Source organism: Rissa tridactyla, chromosome 15 (genome assembly GCF_028500815.1).
Source record: "Rissa tridactyla isolate bRisTri1 chromosome 15, bRisTri1.patW.cur.20221130, whole genome shotgun sequence".
Taxonomy (NCBI): Eukaryota; Metazoa; Chordata; class Aves; order Charadriiformes; family Laridae; genus Rissa; species Rissa tridactyla.
In genome coordinates this window covers 14,476,259-14,504,160 of record NC_071480.1, presented here as the reverse complement: position 1 = coordinate 14,504,160, position 27,902 = coordinate 14,476,259, and the positions used below count along the sequence as shown (strand labels likewise).

The window sequence follows — 27,902 nt, the reverse complement described above, 5'->3', positions numbered from 1 at the left end:
CACATGAATAAGAGGGTTTTTTTTTTCTCCTAAAGACGTATGTTTAAAGAAAATAAAAAAAGAAAAAGATCTATAGACCTAGAAAAGTGGAATGTAAAATAGAATATTAATAGGATTTGTGGGTATGACAGATTGGGATTTCTATCATTCATTTTCAAAACCCTTGAAGTCATTTGGTACTTGACTAATTATTCTGTTAACATCGTTTCGGATATTGAACTATTTTTAATGGTCTTTTGGGTGGCTCAAATTACATATTTGAAGTGGTATGCTACTTTCACTGTTACACAGAGATTTGCCTTTCCATTTGTTATCTGGTTGGTGGGGGGAGCAGGAGAAGCCACAAGGGGATTGGCGCAGGAAGTCACCCACTGCGGGTGTGAGGGGCACACACGGAAAATACATGTTCCAGGCTTTCAGGTCAAAATGAAATTTTTATGTACAATCAGATGAATTTAAAAGGTGATCTGCTAATCTCTGAAGTTTAAACAGATATTGTACAGAGTGTTTTAACATACTTAATAACAAAAATTGCTACAGTTAGCCATTCTGACGGTCATTTTCTTTTGACATCTGTCAAATTACACAATCTTGAATTTTGGTACAAAGCATAATGCTGTCAAACTTAAACAGAAATATTCCAGAATGTGGAGTGGTGTGTTGTTTTTTAAGGTAAATGGGCCCCATTTACATTAGTTCTTTGATGTTAAATTCTTTGCTGCACATCAGAGAACAGTTGCTTCTTCCCTGGAGCAAGTTTTCTTTCTTCTCCTTCCCCCACCCTTTGATTTTTTTCCTTCTTTTTTTTTTTTTTTTTATTTTGCTTACACTTTTATCTAACTAATTATGGAGGATCAGTTTATGTATGGCCATCATTTAGCTAGTTGCAGGCATTTTGAAAAATGGCTGTTTCATTTAAGCAGATTTCTGAAATCCGCTCTTCTGTTAGTGAATATGTGTGCATATATAACCCTCTAATTTGAGAGTTATATTTGGGGGGGGGTTGTTGTTTGTTTATGTTTTGGGGAGATTGAAATCAGTCATAATCATATATAGATGAAGAGGATTTCGCTATGCATCTTCAACTCTTACAGATCTATGCACGTTTGGGTTGCAGAAGTTAGTTTTCATATTAATTTTGTAGCATGAGTGAAATCTAACTTTTTATCCAAAAATCACCATTCTAAAGCTGGAAGATACAGTATCATGGAATCATTTAGGTTGGAAAAGACCTTTAAGATCATGGAGTCCAACCGTAAACCACACACTGCCAAGTCCACCACTAAACCATCTCCCTGTGCACAGATTTGTGCAGTTCCAAAAAATTCTTGACAGCTGCGTTTTTGATGAACATTCAAGATGTCCTAAATGCCTTCAACGGTGTTGGTGGAGGATGAAGTTGTCCGTGTGTCCGCCAGCCCCACGGTGCAGGCAGCGCTACCATCCACGCTGGATGTGGCCGTACTGGTGAGGAGCCCCCGGGGCTGCTTAGTCCATGCATTCCATCAAGTGTGACCAGAATTCCCCTCTAATTAATCTTATACCTTAAAAATAACATATAAAAACTTTGTAATTAGGGTAGGACATAGTATGCTTTTGCGGTGTGGTCCCATCGTAGATCCTTTGCTCTTTTCTTCTCAGTAATGCTGTTCTGTTTCATGAAAGGAAAAAATGAAAATCAGCCCATGTTAGAATGGCAGCCATTAATTCAGATACCACATCTGTAGTGCTAATACCGTTTTTAATTTTTACGTGAAATGTTTTGTTGAAGTCGGTGCAGTTTTGCTCAGCAACCACAATATGATGCTTTAAGGCTTGTTATAGAATTATAGTTGGTTTTTAAAACCAATTAACTGTAACAAGGACATAATCTTTATAATGCAAAAGTCCTCACTGTAATATAAAATAACTGCATGTAAAATTGTCATAATCAGATAATTTTAGCTAAAATACGTATTAACTGTGTGAAACTAAACAGAAGATAATTTCTGAATCAGTAGGATTCCTCTATGGCTTATCCAATTTAAACCTTTTTATTATAAAAATGAATATTACAATTGATACTTCTGACAAATTTTTGCCGAGTGTGAATTTCAACGGCTACCTCTGCCACACGGAAAACTAGTTTAAGACCATTAACTATATTTGCAGCGCTGCCCATTGCTAGAAAAAGAGTTAGACTTTAATGAATACTGGCTGACCCTCCAAATGTTCCCCTTCCAGTTGGATTCTTATTCATTATGTTTCTGAAATAGCATGTAACCTGAAAGCTGGGGAATGCCCTTGAAATAACAGAGAAGCAGCTCGTGCTTCATACAACGCATGAGCCCAGCAGCCTCTTGTAGAGGAAGGAGCCCAGGAAACTGATGCTTGTGTGCGCCGTGCCATTTTTAACCTTCTCGTTTGTCAAAATAAATGTAATATAAATTCTCCGCGATGTTCACTGTACACAGCTAGGCATATTTACTTTGCTGGAAGTCATACCTTAAAAAAAAAAAAAAAACAAACAAAAAAAAACCAAACCAAAAAACAAAACAAAAAACCCAGAAGTGAAAAGGCGTTTTTTTGTGTGTCGCGGTGCTCTGTGTGCCCCAGGGGAGTAGATTTATGCCTCCCTAGGCTGCAAAGCCACAGCCTATAGTCAAGAGGTATTAAATTAGCTTAGTCGCAGGTTTTAAAAAGGGAAAAGTTTTACATTTCTGGCCATGAAATGGGCAGATGGAAAAGAGTGTTCCTGTGCATCCCCGTGAATTAGACCTTTTCAGCTGACCAGCTGGAGGAGCTGCCTTCTGCAGAGCTCCCCTGGTGTCCCCCGCGCGGTGCGTGGTGGTGCAAGACCCGTACGGAGTCACAGGTGGGGAGAGAAGGGCTGAAGCCAGCACGTGCCCGTAGTTTTTAGTGCCCCAGGGGTCGAGGTAGCTAATTTTAGACAGCCAGAGCCCCTCTAAATGTGGGTTTGCTACCTCCAGTGCAAGTTTTGGTAGCTCAACACTTCTGAGGATCAGACCCCTCAAATAAGGATGTTTGGGACTGCAAGTAAATGCAAGAATTTGTGGTTTGTTGATGACTGGGAGACAACTTATAAATATTTTGCTAATTGGAATTTGTTAAAGCCATTTTAAAATGTTGTAATTGCCTTTAAATAAACTGGTGGGATATACTTTCTTTACCTTCAGTTAGGAATAACACACTGAAATTCGGCGTATCTTTCTTTTGGATCGCCTCCGTCGTATCTATCGGAGGTCATCCTGGTTCTACGCGGTGTGAACAAACAGGTTTTAATTTGTTTATGAAAGTTATGAGTGGGTTTTTTATTATTTATTGGGATTTCTTCTGTGGGTTCAGGAGGTTATAAAGCTGCTTCTATGAAAGATGAAGATTTTACCCCAGGCGAGTTGAGCGGGAGCAGCTGTAATGTGATCTTCCTTGCAGTGCCTTGCTGCCTGGTATCCCTCCCGTTCTGGGAGTCGCAGTGATTTATACTAGTACTGTAATCTATTTTTTTGTACTTTTTTCCCCTAAAGATAAACTGGCAGTTTCAGTCACTTTATGATACGCAGTGGTGGTAAAACGTAATCTGAAACTAGATGACAACAGAGTGGAAAGGGTGTTAACGTGGGTCAGGCTGAGTACAAGGAGAAGCGCAGCGTGCACAGAGCTGTCTGGCGTAACTCCTCCTGTGCCACTGCGCTCGCTGTTTCTGCAGCCCCACAATACATCCTGGCAGGGTTTGTGGCACATTTTATGTGATAAACGTAGAAAAAGTGGAACTGAATTTGTCTGGTGCTCCAGAATTCTTGTATATGCTGTTTTAAGTCAATATGTAGTGCCATTATCTCTATTCATAACAACAACAAAAAAACCCCAACCGAAACGTGTGTCACCAAATATATGCATAATTTTGAGAATTGGTTTTGATTAATTTTTCAGTAGATTTCTTAGTACCAGCGAACAGATGAAATACAGAGACCTCCATATGTTTCATAATCTTGGAATTCGAAGGGACTCAAGATCTTAAACTGCAGTACCATGTAAACTGGAAGATTGTGCTTAACGGGCTGTAATACACTTACACGAAGCCGCACCGTACGTAGCTGCCTGGGTTGTACAAGCTGATTTGAGCCCTGTAACGCTTGGCGGTGATTTGCAAACGCTCTCTGCAACTTTAAGCCTCTAAATTTATAGTCCAGTAAAATCGATAAGACTCGTTGCCCGGTGAAGCCCCCGGTGTGTGCACAACTGGTGTCCCAGCCCTGCAGCTGGATCCCAGCGGGGCTCGGAGGCTTCCGTGCTCCCCCAGCCCCGGCGCTGGCACACGGGCAGCTGGAGGAGCCTGTGTTTGTGTGCTGGATGCTCTGCCGTGAAACCAAGGCCGACAGATCAAAGATTTGAACACAGGGTCAGATAGATTTTGAAAACTTAATCAGCTTAAATTTGCTTCAGAACTCAGCTTCGTTAAGATTCTGTCCCCCTAAGAAAATATTTTTCTTAGACACCTGTCCTCAAATTTTAGAGCCAAGAACACGAGAGCGCTTAGCAGTTCATCTGAGGACGGCGTTTTGAGGACGGTCTGTTGATATAATAACGTGACACTTTGCGAGAAAAATACACGTCGGAATTGTGTCCTGAAATTAAATTGAAATTATTTTTGAATTATTGTTACTATTGAATGGTACCTGAAATTAAATTATTCGAGGAGAAAACCTACTATTTGAGGAAAAAAGCTACTTTTCCCCAGAATTCTAGAAATATTTGCTTGTTGGATTCCACTGTGACAAAACAGCCTTGTTTTCAGTTTGTTTTATTCTTTATCTTTGAATTGTGAAAAAATGGAAGAAGGAAAGAGCTGTACGTCCAAGAGCTTCCGGTTGGTTCAGCTGCACGTTGGGGGTCAATTTTTGGTGGAATTGCCACCTTTAAATAGGAAGGGACGTGTGACGGGACAAAAGGCGGGTGCAGACACCAAGCAGAGAGAAGAAGCCATGTCCCCCGTGTCGCGCTGTGCCCTGGCAGACAGTGCCTGGGACTTTCTCCTTTCCCTTTCCCTCCATTCAGGGACGAAGCCACCCTGATAAACTCCCCTCTGTGTTGCCTCCCTCCCCCTGCCGCACACACACACACTCGCTCTTTCTTTTTTTTTTTTTTTTTTTTAATCCGCAGAAGTCTTTATGTTTTTCTAATAATTGGCAGCAGAGGTACAATTTCTCCCCTCTTTTAAGTGATGAATAGTTGGCCCGAGATCAAAGGCAAGCCCTCGCGGTTTTGTTGGCTGCCACGAAAGGGCGTTGGAGCTGGCGCGGGTCCCAGCCGCTCGGCGATAGGCATGTGGATGAGGTGCCAAGTGGAGGGGTCGGTGGCAAAGTGTCTGTACACGTTCTGCGTCTGAGCTAATCTGGTTGCCTTTTGTGTGTGTTTCAGGCAAACAGCCGGCTGAAGCAGACGGAGAAGGAGTACGGCCAGAAGCTGGCTAAATCCTCGCAGGTAGGCAGCGAGAAGGCAGGAACCTCCCGTTTGATTTGCAAACTTGATGAAAAGTGTAATTACTTCTGCTCTTAAATGTAGGTCTTGATGACCAGGAGAAGCCATAACCGTTTCCCAAATCGAACATCCAATGTCTGTCTTGCAGATTTTAACCCTTCAAAAAACACAGAGCTGACTAGAAGAAATGGGTGGGGGGTTTTGAGTTCTAAATTTCATCTTTTTCATCTACTTTTTCATCTCCTGAGGACCCAAGAGGACAGAGTCCTCCGTCAGTCGGCGGGAAGGGAAGGCGAGGTGCCCCATCAACGAGCACATCTCATAAAATGAGGAGCAGTTGCACCACCAGGACTTGCATTTCGTGTCACCCGGTGGCGTTTGCCCGCAGCGCCGATGGCAGGACGGCGGTCCCAGCCGTGCCATCTGGATGTCTGTCGGTGCTGCAGCCAGTTCAGCGTTTCGGCCCAAAATAACACTTTGAAGAATGTCTGTGTCCTGAGAGCAAACTGGTTTTGACTTGAGTTTTTGTTCTTCAGAGTAGTCTTTTGACCATGGAAGATGAAAATGTGGGTTGAATTTACATGTATGCTTCAAAATGATAAGACAGGATGATTTTTAAACATTTCAGCTTTCTGTTTGATTGACAGGTAGTACTGAAGTGTGAAAAATGATGGAGATGCAACTAGAAGTTAAGCTTTTAATAATAAGAAAATTGCCACGAGGATTTATGTGGAGGTGTCATTCCTCTCATTCCTCCCAACCACAGCAGAATGCCTCTTACTTGCAAAGTGTGTTTTCAGCAATAGGAGTAAGAGTCTAATAATACTCTTTTAAAATCAATAAGAACACTACAAAGAATGGTTTAGAAACCTGAAACTAGGCAGAGGTGATCGGTGAGAGAATGACAAGAAACTGCAAACTTTACCATTTTACAAACACTTTAAAATATACTAAAAGTCCTGATTTCAGCTACTTTTGAGTCTCATTCTCTGCAAAACTTGTCCAAGATTGTGGCTTTAGCTGTTTCAGTGAAATTTATTTGACTATCACATCTCTTTCACACCACATTTTTTGAGACAGCATTTATTGGAGTCATCGTTAAATATATTTTTACATTACGTTTCTAAAACCTAATGTGTATTTTCTGCACACTTATTTGCATACAGAGAGGTTGTGGGGTCTCCATCCTTGGAGATACTCAAAGCCCAAGTGGACTTGGTCCTGGGCGACCCTGCTTTGAGCTGGTCCCTTCCACCCTCACCGATTCCACCATTCTGTGATAAATCAGAGAGAATGCTCCCCTGCCTGCCTTTTAGTCATTTCTTGAGAGCATTATTTATAAAAAAAGAAAGAAAGAACAAAAAAAAAAAATATTTTTTTATCTTGCTGTCTGAACCTGAATAGCAGAAAATTGATAAAGCTCAAAAAGTAGCATTTAATGCGTGCCAGGCCTTAAGGAAGAGATCCTTTTCGCTGCTTAACTCTACTTTATCTTTTGGCATTGTCATTTTTATGCTATTGTCATGCCTATAATCAAAAGCCAGCCTCTCTATGCCAGACATAATTTACTGTCAATACAAAAATGGGTCTTGGGCCATTCGTTAAAGACAGATGGAATAATTTTAAGCGTTTCTGAGTTTTTAAACAAGGGGTGAGGGAAACTGCTTTAATTGTTACAGTGGGAACACCTACGTAGTGTTGTGCAAGGTAATAACCGTTTAACCCAAATGACATAATAAATTTTGTCAGACTGAAATTTATTGGCCTTTAGAATAGTCTGAAAATGGAAAAATTTTGAGACATGAGTTGTTGTTTTTTTGAAGCTCGGCATTGCTGTAGCTAATACAGTGTTTCTTGACTGGGGAGAGATGGACCCAATGCCCAGGACTGGCGTTCCTCCGCGCGCTGGGGCAGACACAACACATACATCATATGTCAGAGCTATTTGGCACCGTAAAGGAGTTTCACCCTGATGTCTGAATTTCTTTACTTTTGTGGGTTTGAATCAAATCCCTGAAGTTACTTGAACATAGTTTTTTTTGTAGCTCAGTATTAATAATAGGTCAATTGCAACTTTTCTTGTGGTCATGTTGCTGACAACATCTGTCTAATCCTACTCTCTGTGGCCTCTTGGAACATTCACTTTTAACACCCACGCAGAGAAGATATTTCAAGAAATTTCCTCTGAAGTTTCTACAAAGTAAACAGATTATTTTTTTTCCTCTGCAAAGTACTGCACAAAGCAGATCTTTCTCCATCAATTCATGCTGAAATTTCCTTGCATGCGTTTCAGAACTCCTGTGTAAGTCCAGGGTCTTAACCCAGTAAAAGCTTTAAATCCCAGTTTTGTGTTATATTAAAGGGTTTGTTATTTTGTTTTCTTCTTAAAAAGTGACAAAATGTAACGTACACAAAGTTGTATAGGTTTGCATGGCCTCAAGTTGTTAATTTAATAATTTATATGATGCATCCCTTTCTCCTGCTTTCTCACTGCATGTGTTATACACCTAGCAAAGCTGAATCTCTGCGAATTGTGTTTCATGTAAATGGTCATCTAAATTGCAAAACCAGCGATACAGTTTAATTCTGTCCAAAGAGTTGCACCTATCCAGATAATTGCTAAACTTTGGCCCATTGATCTCATTAAGAGCCAATAGCCTTCCTTTTTATTGGTATGTTATCCTTTTTAGTATGTATTTGATTTTGGAAAATAAATAGAGAAACATCCATGTAGGTTTTACTCATAATCTTTGTTACTCTCTGGGGTTTTCAGGTAGTAAAGTAGATAAATAAATTTACAGTAGAGTTTTAGTCAATCCTTTCCCCCTTCCCCAGTGATTCTAGTACCTTCATTTGTAGAGATCTCTTCCTATGTTAGTCCTATCCTATTAGCAGTTTAGAAAAAAAAAAAAAAGCCAAAGAAACCCAAACCACCATTTTTTTCCTAAATAACTGTGCTATAGTTAAATGTTTCAGTGAGGGGACCTCGCAAACTCCGAAGTCTGAGCACACTGGTACTCTCTCCCTGAACCGCCTGTGTGCTGAAGTGTTTTTAGAATTAGACTAATTAGACTGTATTATGCTGCTACAGCAGCTTCACCTTGAGCTTGAATATATACGTTACAGTCGGTGACACTCCCACATGTTTAAGTGCTTTGCTGGGTGATGACTTGCATGTCAGCATAAAATCTGGCAAACATGCCCAAGGGATTGGGTTTAGTTATGACTTTCCACAGTGATAAAAAAGATGAAACAAGTAAATTTCAACAAATCACGAGTGAATCATGTAAAAGGTCTGGTTTAAGGGTTCTGGACATTGAATCGGGTCCTCACTCCGTTGCTGCGCAGAATATGCTCCTTTCAGCAGCTCGGAAATGTCACTATTAAGTTTGAATTTCAGTCCAGTATGTAAATATGGGTGTTTTTCTTCTCTGCAGCATCAAGCGATAAAGTGTCCTTCTAGAAAATGAGCACCGCCGTCACTCTGTAAATTGGCGGTGCTGGTTTCAGTGCCGGGGAAGGCTGGGGACGTGCTCTATTTTGAAGATCACAGATGTGCTTTGTTCTCATGAGTAAATATTTTGGAATGCCATAGTGGAAAATCCTTCCAAATATTTAGTGTTCAGCAATTTTTGTCACTCGCAGCTTTACTGTATTCCTTTTTCTCTGCGTGGAATTTCATGCTCGCTAGTGTGTAATATGTTAATTTCAAATATTTAGCTTGCACAGCAGAGTTTGCCAATGCCGTGCTTGTAGCGAGCGTAAAAACATGCAAAATACATGCCTTTTACTGAAGAGAGATTTAGTATGCTGTTTTCTTTTTAGATCATAGCTGAGCTGAAGACAACCATTTCCTCTCTGACGGAGGAGAACAGCCGGCAGCAGCAGCGGCTCCAGGAAGTTGTACAAAAGTTTGAAGATAAGAAGCAGCAGCTGATTACAGATAATGACAGAGCAATCAAGGTAATCTGGGCATTTCAGTCACTGATGCTACTGGCAGTTGGAGCATCATTAAAAGTTCTGCAGTGGGCAGATGAGCGCGGGCATCACTCCCGTTCGCACAGCGCGCGCTGATTCCCCTCGCTGGACCTGGGCTTTGATGTAGCTGGTGGCGCAGGCGCTCCGTGCTCCGGCCCATCCTACGCCTGGGTTGGGCGAGTCTAATCCATCCACGGCAGTCACATACTTTTCCTGTTCTCTTTCTTTTAATACTGACTCGGATATTTTAACATATTTTCAGCACTTGTATGCAGTGCTTTCGGTACTTGGAAAAAAGGTGAAAAGCCGGCGAGCGGAGTGGCGCGGCCGCAGGGTGGCACCGGCTTTAGCTGGGCTGGCACAAGGCCGTCCCACCATTCGCATTTAGGGCTGCAACGAAGGAAAGTACGCTCTGAGGTGCTGCTGAAAACCAAATCTCTGCCAAATACAAATGGAATAAAGTACTTGTTATTTGTAACTTTTTTCCCCATTAGATTCCTACATATTTTGCATCAGAGTTGTATTCTCTGGCCTTTCCCAAAGAAGCTTTAAGAGACTACAGGTTCTCAGTATTCCGACTCTGTTCCTTGCTGCTTTGGCACCCCGACTCACAGCGGCTGCAGAGAATCCCACCTGCAGAAGCAAGTAGAATTACTTTTTAAACATTTTTCCTTTCAGAGTAGTAAAGAACAGTGGAAGACTTCTGAAACTGTGTAACCTGCTAGGGTTCACAACAAAAACACTTCATTGAAAGTTGTATAGAAGAAGGAAATTCCTTTTTTCCATAGTAAAGACGTTTACTAGCACCAAACAAAGTATTACGTTGTTAAATCTAGGAACTCATGAAAAAATGAACTCCTACAGTTTTTCTAACTTTTTGTTCTGAAAAGAAACCGTGGGAGGTTTCACATGCTGGAACTATCTGATGTTCAATTACAGTACAGTTAAGGCTGTCCTCTTTATCTGAATGATTTGCATAAGGAAATTAGGTTGACATTACTATCTCATCATCTGCAGAGTGTTCTTTTTGTTTAATGATTACTTTTTTTCCCTCAAGGGAGACGTCTGTCTTTATTTGTGTGTGTGGAGGAACAGTTTTCTTTCTGGTCGATCTTTAGTCTCTTCTGTCAAAGGTACAACCATACAGATGTTGGCTATAATCTGTTACCCACATCCAAACTGAATCACCAGAGGTAGCTTTTCTTATCACTGGGATCTGCAAATAGCTAAATCGCATTATTTTGTGGTACAGGTGGATTTTTTCCAATTAGGAAAATGTGCTATTTGTAGTCTTCCACTTTTCCAGTAGCCCCCTGGCAAGCAAACCCTGCGACAGTGGAATAGTCTTCCCTGTGGTCAGAAACATGCTGTAATTCAACAGTTCCCATGCATTGTACCTTCTTGCCTCACAGATTTGAAATACGTATTTTAGACTGTTTACCAGCTTTTTTTCTTAGCACCTGGTGCAAGTGCTGCTGTTGGATTTATGGCTTCACCTAAACTAAGCTACATTCAGTGGAAATAACTCAGCTGTTGTTAACGACAGTTTTCGAACACTAATGATGATAGATTGAATGAAATCCTTCTCCATGTAAATCCGCGTTCAGCTATTATAAACTGAATTTTGACCTGATTACCTCAAATGTAATGAAATACATAAAAACCAGAGGGGAGTTCTGCAGAGGGTTTTGAGCAACGTCCCAGAGTTTTTAGCAGTGGTGCTGCGAGTGTGTTTTGTAAGATTTGGTGGATTTGGGGAAGAAATTGCAGGAGCTGTTATGCTTAGAGTTCTTGAACTTTGTTTAGTATTGCTAATATTGTACTTTTTAAAAAAAAATCTTCCTTTGAAACCACTGATTTAACGGAAATTTACTGAAAGCCAGATAACCAAACAGAAAATTCTTAGTAAGGGGAACTGTTGTGTATGCTTCTGGAAGCAGAAAGAGGTGTTAATATTCAATCACTGAGGATTTTTAAGAACCACACATACTTCTAGACAAGCGTATGCAGATTGCTTTTGATGGAAGTGGAATCCTAGGTGTCCTAGAGATAGGGAACATCATCTAACCTAGGACAAGCTGAAGACCTTGAGGGATGGTTAAAGAAACAGTCTAAAGACAAAGCAATTCTTAATATAGCGTAAGCCTTTGAGAAGACTTAGTATAATACAAGCTATTGAAAAGACTATCGTTAAAAAACGGGCATTTGCTAAATATAACATTGATTAAAACTAACATTGAGGAACAGATTGCAATTTCCTTTATATGGTATTGGGTTGACTTCCTGTAAGACCTTCCAATTATTATTTCCTTTCAAAGGGAGAAATACATTTTTACAGAAACCAACTGGCTCTCAGAGAAGTTTTGGATTTAGTCAGTAAAGTGATATCCAGATGTGGATGCCATAATTCATGATCTTGATGTTAATTCAAACTCCTGACTCTCTTTGCTAGTTAGAAGTTTCTAAGTTATTTCACAATTCTATCTATCTCCTTAATCTTGATTATTTTGTTTTTATCTTGCTTTCAAATGCTATCTGAAACGTTGGTGAAAAAGAATAAATGACACTCTTAAGAACACTTTGCTTCTTTTGACAACCTAAAAACCCGATCTGAGCAACCTTTTTGGCTTCAGACGGCCTCAGTTTGGGTCAGTTTGAGACAAGTGCTCAAAGTACTTGGCATCCGGTGTTACACCGGGATTTGTCTGGCCTAAGGGCAAGTCAAAGTTTGTGCCATCAGAGTCATAAAATCAGGATAACATTTTTGGCTCATCACATTCCTTTCTTGTGGCTTATAAGGTAACCAGTTTGGATGCCATCGCGTTGCAATGTCTAATAGCAAAGACCTAAGCAGCAGTGGTCTGCCAAGGCGTTGAACACGAGTGTCTCCTGTGGTTCCTTCTCGGGGCTGTTGGGTTTGAGCCTGTTGGGATTACGACAGCGTTGGCACCGGGAGCGATCCCAAAAGCACAGCTCGCCCTTCGGTGCTGCACGGAGCTCTTTGCTTTGAACTTACCAGGACTTGCATTCTTTGGAGCAGAGTCCAAGGACGCTGAATTGGGCTGGCATGGGGCAAATCCGGCAAAGCTCACCTGCTCCCTGTGCCATGCCTCTCCTCTAATGCGCTTACACTTCAAAGATCAGGAACCATTGGTTTAGACCCTAGGATTAGTTGAGAGCACAATTATATTAATGCCCTGCAGATGCTTGGAAAAGCTGCTTAAATTGCCATGTCTGTTAACCCATTTGTGATGCTTTAGACTGGGATTTCAGAAGGCACCCTCCAGTAAGGGTTTGGGTGCTGAACTCCTGAGAGTGTCTCTGCAGGAGCTCCGTTGGTCCTCAAAGTGTAGTGTAAACTTATTAAGGCTAAATTTCAACTAGCTTTCTTGCATCCCGGTAGCAATCTGGCCACAACAACCCGGAGCTCAATACGGTCAAACGGTCGGAGCATTTACCTGGCTTTGCTGCCGCTTTTGGCAGCAGTTACTGGCTGGACTTAGCGCTAGCATGAAGTTGGTTGCATTGTAGAGATACCTTCAGGTTATTTATGAAATCCCAGCCTTAGTTGTTTGGTTTTTGGGTTTTTTTTAAATCCTTTTGGATCCTGGGATTGAAAGTGCAAAACAGTTCCTGGGATTGGAGCTGCAAAACATGTTCAGAGCATTTTAATGTAGAAGTTGATGGCCAAGTGGGGACTCCACATCAAAAAGTAGTTTCTGGAAAGAAATGGATGATGGAGAACACGCAGTGACAAACCCACAACAGAAAAGGGAGAAAATGATGCTTTTTTGCCAGAGGAACCACATTTGTTGTTTGGCTCATATTGCAGATTCTAGGATTCTGTTATATCCCCTGAATTAACACCAAAATTTCATTAGCCAAACGTGTTTTGAAGATGACATATTTCAACACTTTGTGTGTCAGCCAGCTTATGATCAGATTAATTCTGTTAATAAATAAGATTTAAAAGATTTCTAGGAAAGAATGTCGTATAATAATGTTCCTCTTCGTGTGAAAAATTTTTTGAAACAATTGGGTTTTTTGTTATGTTTAAAAATGTTCAGAGGGGAAAAAAAAAACATCAAAAGTGTATTTTATAGCCATAGCTGAACAAAAGAGAAAAACTTCTGGTTTTAAGTTGTCAGGACCTATGTGGGCACTGAGTATTCTCAACATCATCGTACATTTGTTAGGCGCTGTCGTGTCTTGGAGAAAAAAGATAATTTCCTCTATGCAAAGGCTGGACTGAGGATTTAATCAGCACAGTGAAATTTCTCAATGCAGCTATGGCAAAACACACACTCTGCTCTAGTGCTGGCTGAGTCGGTCCTTGTGCGGGGTACTCCATGTCCTTTTATTCTGGAATACTGTTTCCCCGGGGGTGGGTTTACGTTGAGATCTCTCTATTTTGGCCTGGCGTGCCAGCAAATTGCCCCAGGAAGAGAGCGCCTGGTCTCTTGGGCCGGCTGCAGGCAGCGCCCGCGGCCACCCACCCCTCCGGCTGCCTCCCCCGTGCCCTCCTGCGTTTATGTTTGGTTCCTGCTAAAGGTAAAACAAATTGGTTTAAACCTTGGGATGTTTTAAAGCATTCAGAACATTTCTTTAAGGGCACCTGATACCCTTGTTTCCAGAAAGTAGTTGTCAAAATATGCTGATGGTATTTACAAGCGTCTCTGAAATGCGGTGTATCAGAAAAACTGTAGTTTTAAAAATTTTGTGAACAAGCTAATTTTGCATTTAGTTATATTTCATTGTCAGCCATGTTTATTAGCAAATTCCACTTGAAATTACAAACAATATTTTGTATTAAAAGAAAAAGCATGTCAGAGCTATGGGAACATTAACTGAGGGACTGAAGAACTATTTAGTCTGTTGTCCTCAAAATACCTTTTGGAATACCACAATTTACTCGGCAATAGCCAATGTTGGGCTTAGTAAGAAATAAATAATTCTAATTTGTTGGTTTAAAAGTCCCAAGCAAAGCTAACTTTCAGTGTCTTAGATGTCTTTATTAGTGCTTACTAAGGGAGGAGAGGCATCAGAGAGCACACAACCTAAATTGACCTGGTCTAGAGTGAGGAGAAGAAGCATTTTTGGTCCTGTCTTACACATGAGATGCCAGAGGGCAGAGCCTTGACCTTGTCCAAGGTTTGCGGCAAAGATTGCAATTAACTCCAGACTCCCGAGGCCCGGATCTGTGCGTCAGTCGGTGCATCAGCCCTTCCACGAGGACAGTTTCAGGTTCCAAACGGTAACAAAGCTGTAGAGTGATTTTGGAAACGAGATCGCCCCGTGTTAAAGCCACATCAACGAGCACACTTGCAGTCTCCTCAGACCCTTCTGAGAAGGCTGGGCCAGTTCAGCTCTTTACCTTTTTGTTAAGGCTGCTGACAAGTTTCCAAGCCGTGGCAAATAAAGGGGGAACAATTTACATGTTCAGCATTTTCTTTGTATTTACCGCAGAAAGACTGTAATAAGTGGTTGTTCAGAAGGCTGTGAGCATGTGTAACTGATAGCACTGAGGACGTTAATTAGGAAAAAAGAACCTGAAAGCTTAGTGTAAACTGAAAAGAAACACCTAAAACTTAGGGTAAAGTGAAGACTTGCGTTATTTCAAGGACTTTTTGTCAAGTGAGTCTTGACTTGCTCTCCTCTCCTACGCTGATGCAGCAGGGTTAGCTCTTACAATCTAGCCTACAGCTGAATAGTTGCATAGTAAACTTTTGTCAATGAGACCCACATTATTTATAAGCTTTTTACAAATATTTTATTGTATTTTTTTTATTTTAACTTGGCTGAAGGTGTTGGGTATTTTTAGTTAATAGTGCCTGTAAGAAGGAGGTCAGCGTTTCACTGTTGAAGCTGACACTGACTCTAGTCCTGTAAGACATCTGGTCAGATGTTTGTGATGGTTCGATGGCCACAGACACGCCAAATGCTGTCACTCATTGAAGATCTTCAGAGACATGTATGTCACAAAGTTCTCCAGAGGGACCTCAAATCCATCTAATTGCTTTTGTGGTGAAGCATTACCATGGTAAACCATTTGGCATGGGGAAATGGAGAGTTTTAAGGGACACTCTTGATGTTACATACATGGAGTCATTTTTCATGAATCTTTATTTCTTTGTTGCTGACTTTAGTCTATAATAATACTAATAACTCTGCAGTGTCTTTAGTAGTGGGGAATTACAAGGCACCAACAGTTGCACCTTAGCATTGTAAAGCAGTCATTAAAATTTACCAGGCAAATAACATTATCTTGCTCATAACTTCCTATATTCTGTTTGATCAGCAAAGGAAATCGTGTCTTCCAAAAGAATGGGTAAATGAAATCTGCAGGGCTTTTATGGCTTTGCTTTCTCTTTTACCTGGGGTCCAAACTCTGAGGCACCTGTTTTTCACAGACTTCGTTTACATGAATACTAGTTTCCCCCAAATTCAGCCTGTTCGAGACGTGAGGGTTTAGCCCCAAGGTTCTCAACTGTTGCTCAGGCTCTGTCTCTTGAATTCCATTATGTGGTTATCTTTGAAAGGCTGTACTGGCACATTCATTATAAATGATAATAAAAATAGGCTGACTTTCGTGTTAGGGTTAGATAGTTACTAATTGCAACCAAAATTTTGATTTTAAACAGTCCTGTCTCCTTTTCATAATCATCTCTCTCTCTCTCTCTCTCTCTGTTGCTGCAGAAATTATTTCATTTTTTGCAGCATAGTACCTTCTCTTCAAAATTACAGGGTTTCAGATGTTTGGCCAATCAGGCAACCCGAGTGGCTGAGCATCTGTAAGTACTTTATAATATCTTTGACATGCTTTGTGAGACAAAGAATTGAGTCATCTCTTTTTTCCTGCAGCAAGCTTTGCGCTCTGGCGTTTTTCTTGACTTTTCATGTCTCAACACATTGAAGAACTTACCATGGCCAACAGCAAAATCATACTTACAAGTTTTATAAAAGACTAGAACTAGTGCTTGCCTAGTCCTCTGAAGCGCAGTCCAGTTTTATCCGGCAGGTTTAAAAGTTTGTATTTTTCTTTTTCCTACATTATCATTGTTGTCCTCGGTGTTTTGCTTTCCCTCCAGAAGGCGCTTTGCTGCGTGAAGTCCTTTTCATTCCCGTTCAGCCCTAGAAGGGATGCCACCTTCCATCTACCAGTCTCCAAATTATGGATTAAAGATTCCATAAATGCATAACAAAATGTAAAGTTTTACATAGCTAAGCTATCGGTTTCTTTTAATGAGGTGGACTGCACTAATTTTGCACTGGTAAAAAGGTGAAAAGGAATTGAAAACAAGCCATAAAATTCATTGCTTTGAACTGACAAGGCAGGAGTAATAACACCCAGTGGCGTCCCAGGCCATTAGAAAGATACTAAACACTCACTAATAAGACTGTTTTCTCTGTACTACTGACATAAGCCAACACAGCTCATGAGGAAGGGCAGATAATGTTTATAACTATGATGTAAGAAAATAAAAATTAGCTTTTTTTTAAGGCGGCTGTGATGGTTACAGTTTACTGTTGCATTTCAAAGACGTTTTGCTCTCCAAAGAGCACAGGGACTTTCATGTGGAGCAGAGAGTGGTGCTCGGAAAGGCAGAGCCGGGGAGATACCCAGCAGCCAGGAGGCAGACTGCCTGGGAGGAAGGGCCTCTGCTCGAGAGTCTGGGGCTTTACTGCGGAGGGGAGAGGAAAAAAAAAAAAAAAGATAAAGATAAAAACAAGTGTCTAATGTCCTCCAAACACAGGGCATCTGTAAAACAGTCTGTGCATAGGACTGTGTAGACTTTCCAAGGGCTGTTCTTTGTTCCAGTTCCAGTGAGTTCCTGGAACGCAGCCTCCTTCCCTGCTCCTGGAACAGCCTTGGCTGCAGGGCTTCTCCAGCCGTGTAGGTGGAAACACAATATGTGTGAACTATATATTCAACCAACAAAAGATTGCTGGGGAAAATGACATCTTCAAAGCAAGCCTTCCGTAGTCCACAAACATTTATTGCTCCGTAGTAAAGATTTTTAAAGCCTGGCACGGTAACACAAGTTGCAGGGTTTGGCAAACAGAGGTTTGGGGATGTGGACCTGTCCTACTTATCAACACGTATTTCCCTTAGATAGCTTTCTTCTGGTGTGGCTCATCCCAGGAGTCAGCCAAAATAGCACCAGGTTGCACTGGCTGATTCCAGCATGCCCACGCCATCTCCAGTACTCGGGTAAACATATTTATTTTTTTTTTGCAGAACTGTATGTTCTAAAGTAATTTGCTTTTGGTTTTGTACTACTTGTGGTGCTGGCTGCTCCAGGGTTATCAGCAGGAGAGAGTCACCGAGGATTTCAGCTTTATGCATTAAAATGCTGTTGCCAAAATTCGTATTGACTTTAGAAATCTTCAGATTCCATTTAGAGTTTTCTGCTGGCTCTCCAGCCTTACGTGTAACTGAAACTCAAGCAGATCAAATATCAGAGTATTTTTTAAAAAAATGACTGGCAAACACTTTTGAATGGCAGATCACAGTGAAATAGAAATATCTTTGTTGAACTTACCGTTTTCATAATAGTTGGGCTTTTCTTAAGTGTAACGAGAGAAACCTGGTGAATCCAATACCTGTACAGGGTAACCATTTACCAGTATTTAAAGGCAGGGTAGCAGCAGAATCGAGTGGTCAGTAGCAGTCTTAGACTTTTTGCCTTTATTTTCTATAACCGGAGTGTTTTTTCCCATACAAAATGAAAATACCTATTGTTTCTTTAGCATTAAAGGATTAGTTACAAAGAACTACTAAAGGAAAGCAGCCAAAGCTGCCATATTTCTGCCACTTTCTTGCATCAGTGGAGTTGAGAATAAAGGAACTTTCCAAGTTACAGTACTGTACTTGAAAAGGAAAAAAGTACGCGGCGACTTTTATCTGTGTGTTCAGTAGATCAGATGGCAAACTCACCCAGACAGCCTAGCAGGGGAGCAGCTTCTGCTTTTCTCAGTAAGCCCTGAGTGGTGTGAAGCGGCACCAAGCACGACATCAAAAGATACAAATATGCGTTGAGTGTAAAGTTTGGGGTTTTCAGCATATCTGTCTAATTAGCACAACTTACATACTTGCGAGTTCTAGCTCTGACTTTCTCACAGTTTCGTGCTCAGTAGAAGTGGCTTTTTCATCCCACAAATTTGTGTAAGAGGTTAAACCTACAAAGACTGTCACCAAACCCGACCCTTCGGATCCTTGATATAAACCTATCCTGTTTCCTTCTAGCATCAATCGCTCTATTGTGCCCAGCTAGAAAATGTGAGAGGTAGCTGTTAGCCAAATTTTTTCTAGAAGAAAGAGATCATTTTAATTGAGTGTTATTATCAGCCAGTTCTCGTGGTTTGACATGGATTCAAAATGAAGCAGTTCATCTGCTTAAAGAATGCGTAGGCACTAATATAATAACCTCAGTAAGTTTTCGGATGCCTCCATCCTAAGGGAAATTGGTTTGACTTGCCCTTCAGTGGGAATTTTGTGTGCTATTGGCAGCCAGAACAGCACTTGAGGCCAGAAACAGAAAAAATTCTATTCCTGTGTATCGTGCTTTGCTCCTTTTCCCACTAGAATTTGTATTGTAAACATTTGTAGTTAGGCCCAGCACACCTTGTTGCCTTGCCGTTCAAGGAAACGGTCTGTATCTGTTCACGTAGTGCATGTGCATATTATGAGAAGGTGAAAAACTAGGTTAGTTTTATTGAAAATATGCATTATTCTTTGAGACTTTTGCACATGGATTCTGCACTTAATGTGCATGCTCCATCTTGCGCTGGAGTTTGGGATGCCTTCCCTGGGGATGGTTTGTTGTTGCTGATTCATGCACTGCCTACGTGTGTTGATTCTCTTCATTGATGAACAGGATTTGATATAGTAGATATTTATACCAGGAATGAAGAAGACTGAGGACTTGAGGCTGAAGCTTATAGGGAAGACTGGAAACGTCAAGGCTGAAGCTTTTTCTTAAGCTCTTCTGTGCAGGCATCAAAGTTTTGTATCTTTGGCCTCTTCAGGGAGCCTGAGGTCCTCCAGCGAGGAGACTGTTTCATGGAGCAAAAAGTGTTCACCTGTTTTCTTCTTCAGGGGTCCGACTATGAAATTTATTCTTGGGAAACTGAACTAAGCGTTGCCTACGGGGTAAAATTTAGGACTCTAAATGAGGTTCTTGGCAACGTCCCCTTTGAAACTGCCAGATAACAGGGGCCTGGAAGAGCAGTAAAGCAGAGATTAGTCAAGCACAACAAAAGTCTTGCTTCTCTGACACAACCACTTTTTAACTTCTTCTGTTACTAAAGCTGTCTCTGCTTATTTTTAGTTCAAGCTTTCACAGCCCTGAAGTCAATAACTTCAATTAAGTCAATATGTTAATAATTACGAAAGCAACTCCTTCAGCACTGATGCATATTCATGTATGAATCTAATCCCTGATACGACACAGTTACCTGCAGTAGTGGTGAAGATACCTGTTGGAACTGCCTTCACCAGCTTGGCCAACCAACCACGAGACCCAAAATTTGTATTTCTAACATTGAATATGTCTCCTGCATTTGGCACCTCAAGAGAAGTATATCCTCAGTGAAAACGCCAGATTGCCAATTATGAAGAATTCATTAAGATGTGCTGAAGTTCAAAGCAAGAAGGCCAGTTCCTCGCAGGTCAGGGCAGCTCTTTTAATGGTTTCTGCTTTGCCTCCGGCAGCAGCTCCTCTCCAGAACCTGTTTATTTTTCTGCCAGGACTGTTGGCAGGTGAAGAGTCACATCAGATCACCTCACGAGTATTTTTAAGCTGGAAACCTATGCCCTGAATATGCCATTTTCCTGGGCCAGCATGGCATGAGATCATGGGTTTCAAACCTGTCCTTGTTGGCCTTAGAAGACAAGACACACAATACACCGTTCACGTCCTTTTTGAGATCTGCCGTAAAGGCACAGCTCAGTTTTGCAGTGGGGTTTGCTCTCTAATAGTTTGGACCATCGCAAAGGAGTAACGTGGGAAGAGGATGTGCTTATCCAGGGAGGGACGATGCCGGCAGGCGAGTGTCTGCTCTGTGGCACAGCTCTCCGTGCTGCTGCTCTCTTCCACGGTTGTTGTGTAAGAGGGGGTGAAAGTACAAACGAGAGAAAACTAAACATGAGAAGCGAGTTTGTTTGCTTAGTGAGAAGGTTGAGAGTGGCAGAATGAAACTGTATAAATAAAAATTCAGGCTACCAAATGTTAGATACCTGCAGGAACACCCGCACGGTTGGACCAAGCCAAAGCTCTGCAGGCAGCTTGAAGGACAAATCCAAGACGTCTATTGGCTCTTGCCGGCTTCAGCAAAAAGCATTGCTTTTCTCAAGATGGCTATATCTAAATTCCTCATATTTTTGTTACTAATGTTATTACTGTTTCTATCCTCTGCAGTTTGGCACTTGTAATTCAGCAAGGTAAAACGGCAATTACTGAAGACAATGTTACGATTTGAACCATATCGGTGGATTTTAGTTGTCTGCATCCCTGGAAACACCTTTGACCACAACTGAGCTCTGAACTCCAAGGAGCAGCTCGTACCTCGTGTATTGTTTTCTTCCTCCTGCCAGAATAACATGTTGCTTCTACTTACATTTGTGTAAATCCGAAAAGCAAGGAGGACACAGGAAAATGTGAAGTGATTGATGGGCAAAGAATACAGTGAAGTCTTTGTCATCACTGTTAACACTTGTCTTAAGTGTTTACCTGCTGCTTTTTCCTTTCTACTCTCCTCTACCAGGTCTCCTCTCTGTCCTGAGTCCTACGGAGCTGTGCATTTGCAAGTCGCGTTTGGCATTGCTGTGGACTCATTTGCTAGTGCCTGTCTCTAATAATCCTGCCTTCGTGGCGTATGTGACAAGGCTGATGTCCCTTCTCCCTCTCTAACTTGCTGTTTGCAAAACCTGCCTCCACAGAGGACATGCTTATTTGTGCTTCCTTATCAGATCCTGAAACTAGATCAAGATTTATGCAACTTTAACAATACCGGAATTCTGACTTCTTTCACACTACACTATATTTTTTTTTTTCCTGCAGCTTATGTCTTATTTGTGATAAGGAAAAGTTTTTGAGCGTGCATAAAGTAGCTGGAAAGCTCTGCTCTTTGTGCTGCGCAGGTCTAATGAGAGACGTTAGTCTGGAGCTGCACAAATGAGAAACCGGTGGCGCTTTAGAACTTGATCTGTTTTCTGTTATTTTTAATGCTTTTGCATTTTAAAAATGTCATCCATATAAGAATATTTGGAACTACTTACATATAAAAAAAAAAAAAAAAGAGAGAGAGAAAATGAAAAGAGCCTGCCTTCCTTTTAGATGTGCCAAACAGGTTTGGCAGTCGCTCGCTTAGCGTTGATCAAGCGTTCCTCAGCCAGTCCAACTCTGCAGCATTTTCTACCTGTGCAGAAACATCTTGACAAGCGTTTCTGAAACCAGAAGACACCAGTTGGGTTCTTTCTCTTCTTCAGAGCTTTTCAGATGATGACTAAAGGGTATTGTGTATATCAAGATTTGACACTTGTCATTCAAACTCCTGAAAGTCCAGTAGAAGATAAACTGCACAGGTTGTTTTGGCTCAAAGACAGTAAAAGTGTCTGTGCTGGGTCAGACTGGGGTCCATCTCTCTCTGTCTTCTGGGACATGGTATCTGATAACAGATGCCCAGGAAAGGGTAGAAGAACAGGCTGAAGATTTTGGGACGTTTCTTCAATATACTTTCCCATTCTCCAGCAAGGTACAGTTAAGGAAGCTGCTGTCTGTAGTTAGGAGTCTTGGATGGCTTTTCTGTGGGTCTTCATGGTCACTGTTTGGGTCATTGTGCCCTTAGCATTCACGATGTTCTGAAGCAAAGCATCCCCCACTGTACGCTTTCTGGGCTTGTTGTACCTGTTGGGAGTATTTGAAGTGCCTTGGCGTGCCCCTGTGGGAGTTCCTGGGAAGGAGAAGCAGAGGGATGCCTTGGGGCTGCTCCTTAGGTTCGCAACAGCTCAACAAAAACCTCTGCTGGGTGGCACTGAGGTCCCCTCCTGCCTGTGCGTTTCCCCGTAAGACTTTCCTGCCACAGCAGAAGGATCTTCTAACTGAATTAGCATAGTCTTTCAGCCACCATTGAGCTCAAAAAAGACTTAAAAAAAAAATAATCAAATTTCCCGTTGAAATCAGATCTGCTTGGTCACAACTGTGATAAGAGCTCTTGACATTCTATGAAAACTTTATATGAAACACAACAATAGCTTTGGCAAGTGTTTTTGCCCTTCTCGTCCTCTTCCAGGTTTGCCTAGTATATAAATTACACCTGATTTGTTACCTTTATTGGTGAAATCATCAGTATCAAAAGATCAAATGTAGGGTGTTTGTTTTAAGGGTGGCCAAGCAGTCGCCTGTTGCAGCGATGCTCGTATTGGGGGTCTCTGCGGGTGAATCCTCCGTCTGGTCTTACCAGGGCTGGCTCGGAGGGGCACAGACCTGCTGGAAGTTTGCAGGCCAAAATCACCCGACGTGTATCACTACTCAGCGATGCAACAAGTGTGGCTTTTACAGGAAGCATGGCCAATAAATTTAAGCTAGACAAATGGTTGATTTTTTTTTAATGACAATTCCAATTCAGCGAAAAAGATTACTTTAGAGCTAAAGAAATAGGGGAGAAATAGGGTAGCAGGTACTCCCAGAAACAAGTTATGCAGGAATTAGTATAAAATATTTTGAATTAAAAGCTAGCAGAAACATTTAAATAGGTTGTTGTTCTTTGCTGTTGCTCATTGTTCTTTGCTGCTTGTGTAGGTGTCTGTCTATCTAAAATATTCTGTCCTAGTATTCTAGAGCACTAAAGTGGAAGAAAAAACTTCTAAAGAAGCTAAATAGATCTTACCCATGTCTAATCTTGGAAAAAAATATGAACTTAAAGGATTTTAGAAATGTTTAGAGACGTTGGCATTATGACAGCAAGTATCTCTGTCATAGCGCCACGTGATTGACTAGATCAGAAACATTCTGGGATGTTCTGATCAGTTATGTTAATGCGTCTTTTAAAAAGTGTAAAGCCAATGCTCTATAAAATAGATACTTGAAAAACAGTTTTCGTTTTCCTCAGGCTAGTGAGATTAGAGTTTCGTAATCTGTTTGACCAGCTGCAGAGGACGTTCTTTTTCATTTTTTCTTTTTAAGTAAATGAGCTTCATCTCAACATGATTAAAAAAAAAAAAGAATCAAGCTTCAAAAATGCTCAGTTTTCACACATACTTTTAAATAGCAGCAATTGCATTATCATGTCTTGTTGCAAATGTAATTGGGTTGGAGGTCATTAAAGACTTTGAATAAAAGAATTTCTAAGTTTCCAAGTGTGCATCCTCCCCTGTCAAGAATCATCCCATTTTTGGCTTACAGACATAATTTTAGGAGATATTACCTTGCTGCCTCTCACGTCTTGCATGTATTGAGTGTGCCGGCACTGTTGAGTCAAGCTCGCTCTTGTTCAGTTCAAAAAGCGGTGGTTTGCCTCGCGAGTTAATATTGTTGATTAAGGGTACTTTGAAAGGTATAAAGACGTTATTAGATTTCTTTTTGTGTGTGTGTTATTTTATGTAATGGGGAAAATTCCAGCAATAGTGGGCGGTCTGATAGTTCATTGCACAAAATAAATAGTTTTCTCTGGTTCTTCCTGGGAATCAGATTAGCCTATTGATTAGAAATAGCTGAGCCTTTCGTATTTAGTTTTAAAAAGAGGATAGCAAAATCAGATGTGTTTTAAAGGCTGTTAGAAATGTTTACGTTTCCAGGTCTTCATGCATCTGTGATGAGAAATATGTTTTAAGGAGACATTTGTAGAGCAGCAGGGGTCTACTGGAACCTCTGGTGCGTCTCCAGGTGTAAAGTTTCCCAACACCCACTTAAAGTGGCAGTTTGGTGATAAACTTAGTTGGGAACGAAGCCCCCGGCGGTGAGAAGGTTGTCTTGTTCAGCAAGTGATTGATAAATATGCTTTATCACGAGTCAGACGTTCTCTAAATCATTGCAGGAAACTCTGCTCAAACCCCTCATGTTTGTTTTTGTAGAGCTGTTGGTAAGAATACAGCAAGCAGCAAAAACAGATGTTTTACTAGTTAATTTGTATTCACAATAGCAATTTTTCACTAGCACAGTATATCCATTGACACGACGTTTTAGACATTCTTACGACATAGCATCAAAAATTCAAGAAGTTGTCTGAAAACGCTGAAGCCGACATCAGGTCTTCACAGGAAACCTGCTCCGAGAATGGCAGACTCCTTGCCGTTCCCTTTGATTGCAAAGTGTGTAATAAAAAGCAAATTAGGAAATGAAAATTGTCTCGTGGATCAATCAGGCGCAGCAGTTATGCCTGTTCAGCATTATCTGTCAGACATTAACCTGATTGGGAACGTTTTATTTTGTATAATAGTCTCAAAATCAGACTGAAAGGTTGACTTAAAACATACCTGATGTATTTTGTGTGTGCTCTGAGGCTGATAACGAACTCTGCAGTTCAAGTTTTAATAACGAAGGGGGAGCTAAGAAACTTCAAAAGGTTCGTGATAAATGTTTTTGACAATGCGTCAGCTGAACATTAGGCAGAATCTTGGTAAATCCTCTCGTAAGTGGTTTAAAATGGAGTTTTGAACTTTTCCTTCATAAGCGTATGCTTAAGATGTCGTGGTATCTTTGGGTTTAAAAGATTCATTTTATCTGGTATATGTGAACCATCGGCGTTTCTGTCTACACCTCTGAGAGTGAAAGGGGGAAAAAGTTCAGTAGTTTTCTCCTTTCGGCAACCTCTGTCCCTGCTCTTGACCATGAAACTCGCGGAGGCTGGAAAAAAGGAGAGGCCAGTTTTAAAGCATACTAACAAAATACTCCAGGTAAATATAGTGAATCTTCAGAGCTGACAAGCTTTCCGAATGACTTCATCGTGACAACCCTAAAATGTCCTGGTAATAGACAAAGCAACGCTTGCACATGGCAACTGCCTGTTGGCTTTTGTGGTTCATGGAGAAGAAGAGATGAAAGCAAGTTTATTACCGCTCTTTGAACCTTGCCTCCCTCCCCCTCTCCTACCACCTGAGCCACTAAAAACAAAGCAAAACCAATTCCTTCCTTGGCTCCCCCCGAAAAAAATGCCAACTTCATGATTTATGCTGCTATTTTCTTTGAATTTTTATCTTTGCAGGACTTGCTCTGCCTTATGACATCCTTTGTGTTTCAAAAGAATTGAGTTCATGGCGCCGCGCAGGGAAGCCCTGACTCAGCAAAATGCTTTGGTCCTTGCCTAATTTTAAGCCTACGAACAGCTCTGCTGGTGCTACCAAGGTGTTTTAGGGATATATGGCTAAAGACTTTGCAGAAAAGTGGTCCTAAAACTTTGGTCAGCTCAATGAGATATTTACAGAAAATGCCGAAAACACACCAATATTTTGTAGGAGCAAAGCAGGAAAAGAATATGCCTGTTTGACAATCCTAGCAGTGCTCAGGGAGTCTCCAAAAGACACCAATCCAGATGAAGTCTGATGTGAAATAGTGTTAAGGGACTGATGCTGATGATCCACTCAAGAGCCAAAGCATATAATATACTGCCAATCAGTCTCTTGCCTACGAATTGCGAAAAATGAAAATAGTGTAGCATTAGAGCCTACCACACTGGAAAAATGTTTGCATATATGTTTCTTTTATGTTAAGTGACCTATTTTTAAATTTTTTCACTAGTACTAGAGAGACTTAGTTTTATTTCTACAGTCAAATTATTCCCTTCCTTCCTGAACCCCTTTCTTTCTTCCCACACTCCCTCAAGGGGAGAAATTCTTGTACTTCACAACGGCATCTCCTACTGGCAAATCTCAGGAGCAATACCGAGCGGCACAAGAAGGAGCTGCTTGACTTCCCTGAATGGGCAAAGCCCGCAGCTCGGGTGGTTTTACAAGATCTCCGCTCCCGCTTTGAAACGTCGGCCAAGCGGGCCAGGCTTCCCAGTGTGCCCAGTGTATGGGAGCTCACATTAGCTCAAGTGGGAGTTTATTAATTATGTACCTTTGAAAATTACCCCTTTTCTCGGATTCCTGACTGAAGAAACCTTTTCATTATGATGGCAGAAAATGGGCAACCAGCTCTTTTAGGGACACATTTAAAAAGGTATTACCATTTGCATTTTCATTCCGTGTTGTAATTCGTGTTCACTATTCATGAAATAGTGTTTAGTGGTTAAAATCATATAGTAGGCATGAAGATTCCCAAATTTGCTATTCGGTCATTGCGCAGTAGGACACCGTGCAGGTTGGTCATTGCAGGACTTCCCTCCCTGCCCCCCATACGTAGCTGTCAGCAACTTCACCCAGGCAATGAAGTTGAACCGACGGTAAAAGGCTAGGAGGACAGTGGAAGGAAAGTGCTCGAGAGATGTAAAATATCGCTTAAGGTGGTTTAATTTCTGTTCCTGGGGAGCAGTCAAGCGTAAATTTTCTGTACAGTCATAATAGTAATTGTAACGCTACCTATAGGATGGAAGAATAATTTGTGTTATTAAACACCGTAACTATTTTCAGTATAAAATAATAGAGAGATTTTTCTTTTCTGTTGCAGTAATGTTGGCCCTTGCGTATAGGTTGTGGAAAACTTTGTTTGCAAAAACAAAGCTATTGTTTTAACAAAAACCACAGAAATTTTGCCTTTCATATTGAATCAGTAGCGTAATGAGTAGTGGAGCAATAGTTCAACATCAAAGGAGACTTTGTGGATATATAGTGTGTTGCAGCAACAGCGAAAAAGTTCCCACCAGAAAGGAATTTTGCCATATGTGAACAGCAAACATATGTATTAGGTTAAAACCATAAGATTTCCTTTGCTTTACACCAAAAACAAGAGAGAACTTAAGTAGAGAGGTTTTCAAAGTCGCGCGCTGGAATGCAGCACGGAGAAGATTCGGAGCGGTGTCAGTGGACAAAAGCGCTATGAAAACCCCAAAAGCTTTGAGGATGCACCAACAATTTGGCTAAAACATCAGTATTTCACTTTTTAAAAACACACGTGTTTTGCTCTGACTCACGGCATTACATCAGGGATCTTCATAGATATATTTTCCCAATTTATTTATAGTAGTAATAATCCCAGACAAATTTACTTATCTCTTGCTTTGAATTTACTTTTCTGCTCTCTTTGACTAAGAGCTGCATTTGACTCTGTAAATTGTGAGACCACCTAGTCTGAAGGAGAAGTTTTTGCCCAGACAGCCCGTACTTACAGCTTCGTGGAGAGATAAAGGTACTCAAGGTTGAGTGTTTCTGTGACAAAATTTAAAGCATCTCCATATATGTTTCTGGAACAAAATTTGCTTTAATTTTTGTTAACATTCACCTGATTTTTGTTTAAAGTTCCAGAGCTAGGTTTTCTTCTCGTGAACAGGGAGAGAAAACACATCAATGG

The 27,902-nt window shown here is 41.1% G+C and overlaps 1 protein-coding gene across 7 annotated transcripts in view; it reads left to right on the top strand.

Annotated features, from left to right (window-relative positions):
- CEP112 (centrosomal protein 112) overlaps positions 1–27,902 on the top strand; it is a 171,584-nt gene that overhangs the window by 120,247 nt on the left and 23,435 nt on the right. For all 7 annotated transcript variants that reach the window (XM_054221303.1, XM_054221301.1, XM_054221308.1 and 4 more), the window contains 2 exons: positions 5,419–5,481; positions 9,304–9,441. In XM_054221303.1, the coding sequence (XP_054077278.1) occupies positions 5,419–5,481; positions 9,304–9,441 (201 nt within the window). The remainder of the gene's footprint in view (positions 1–5,418; positions 5,482–9,303; positions 9,442–27,902) is intronic.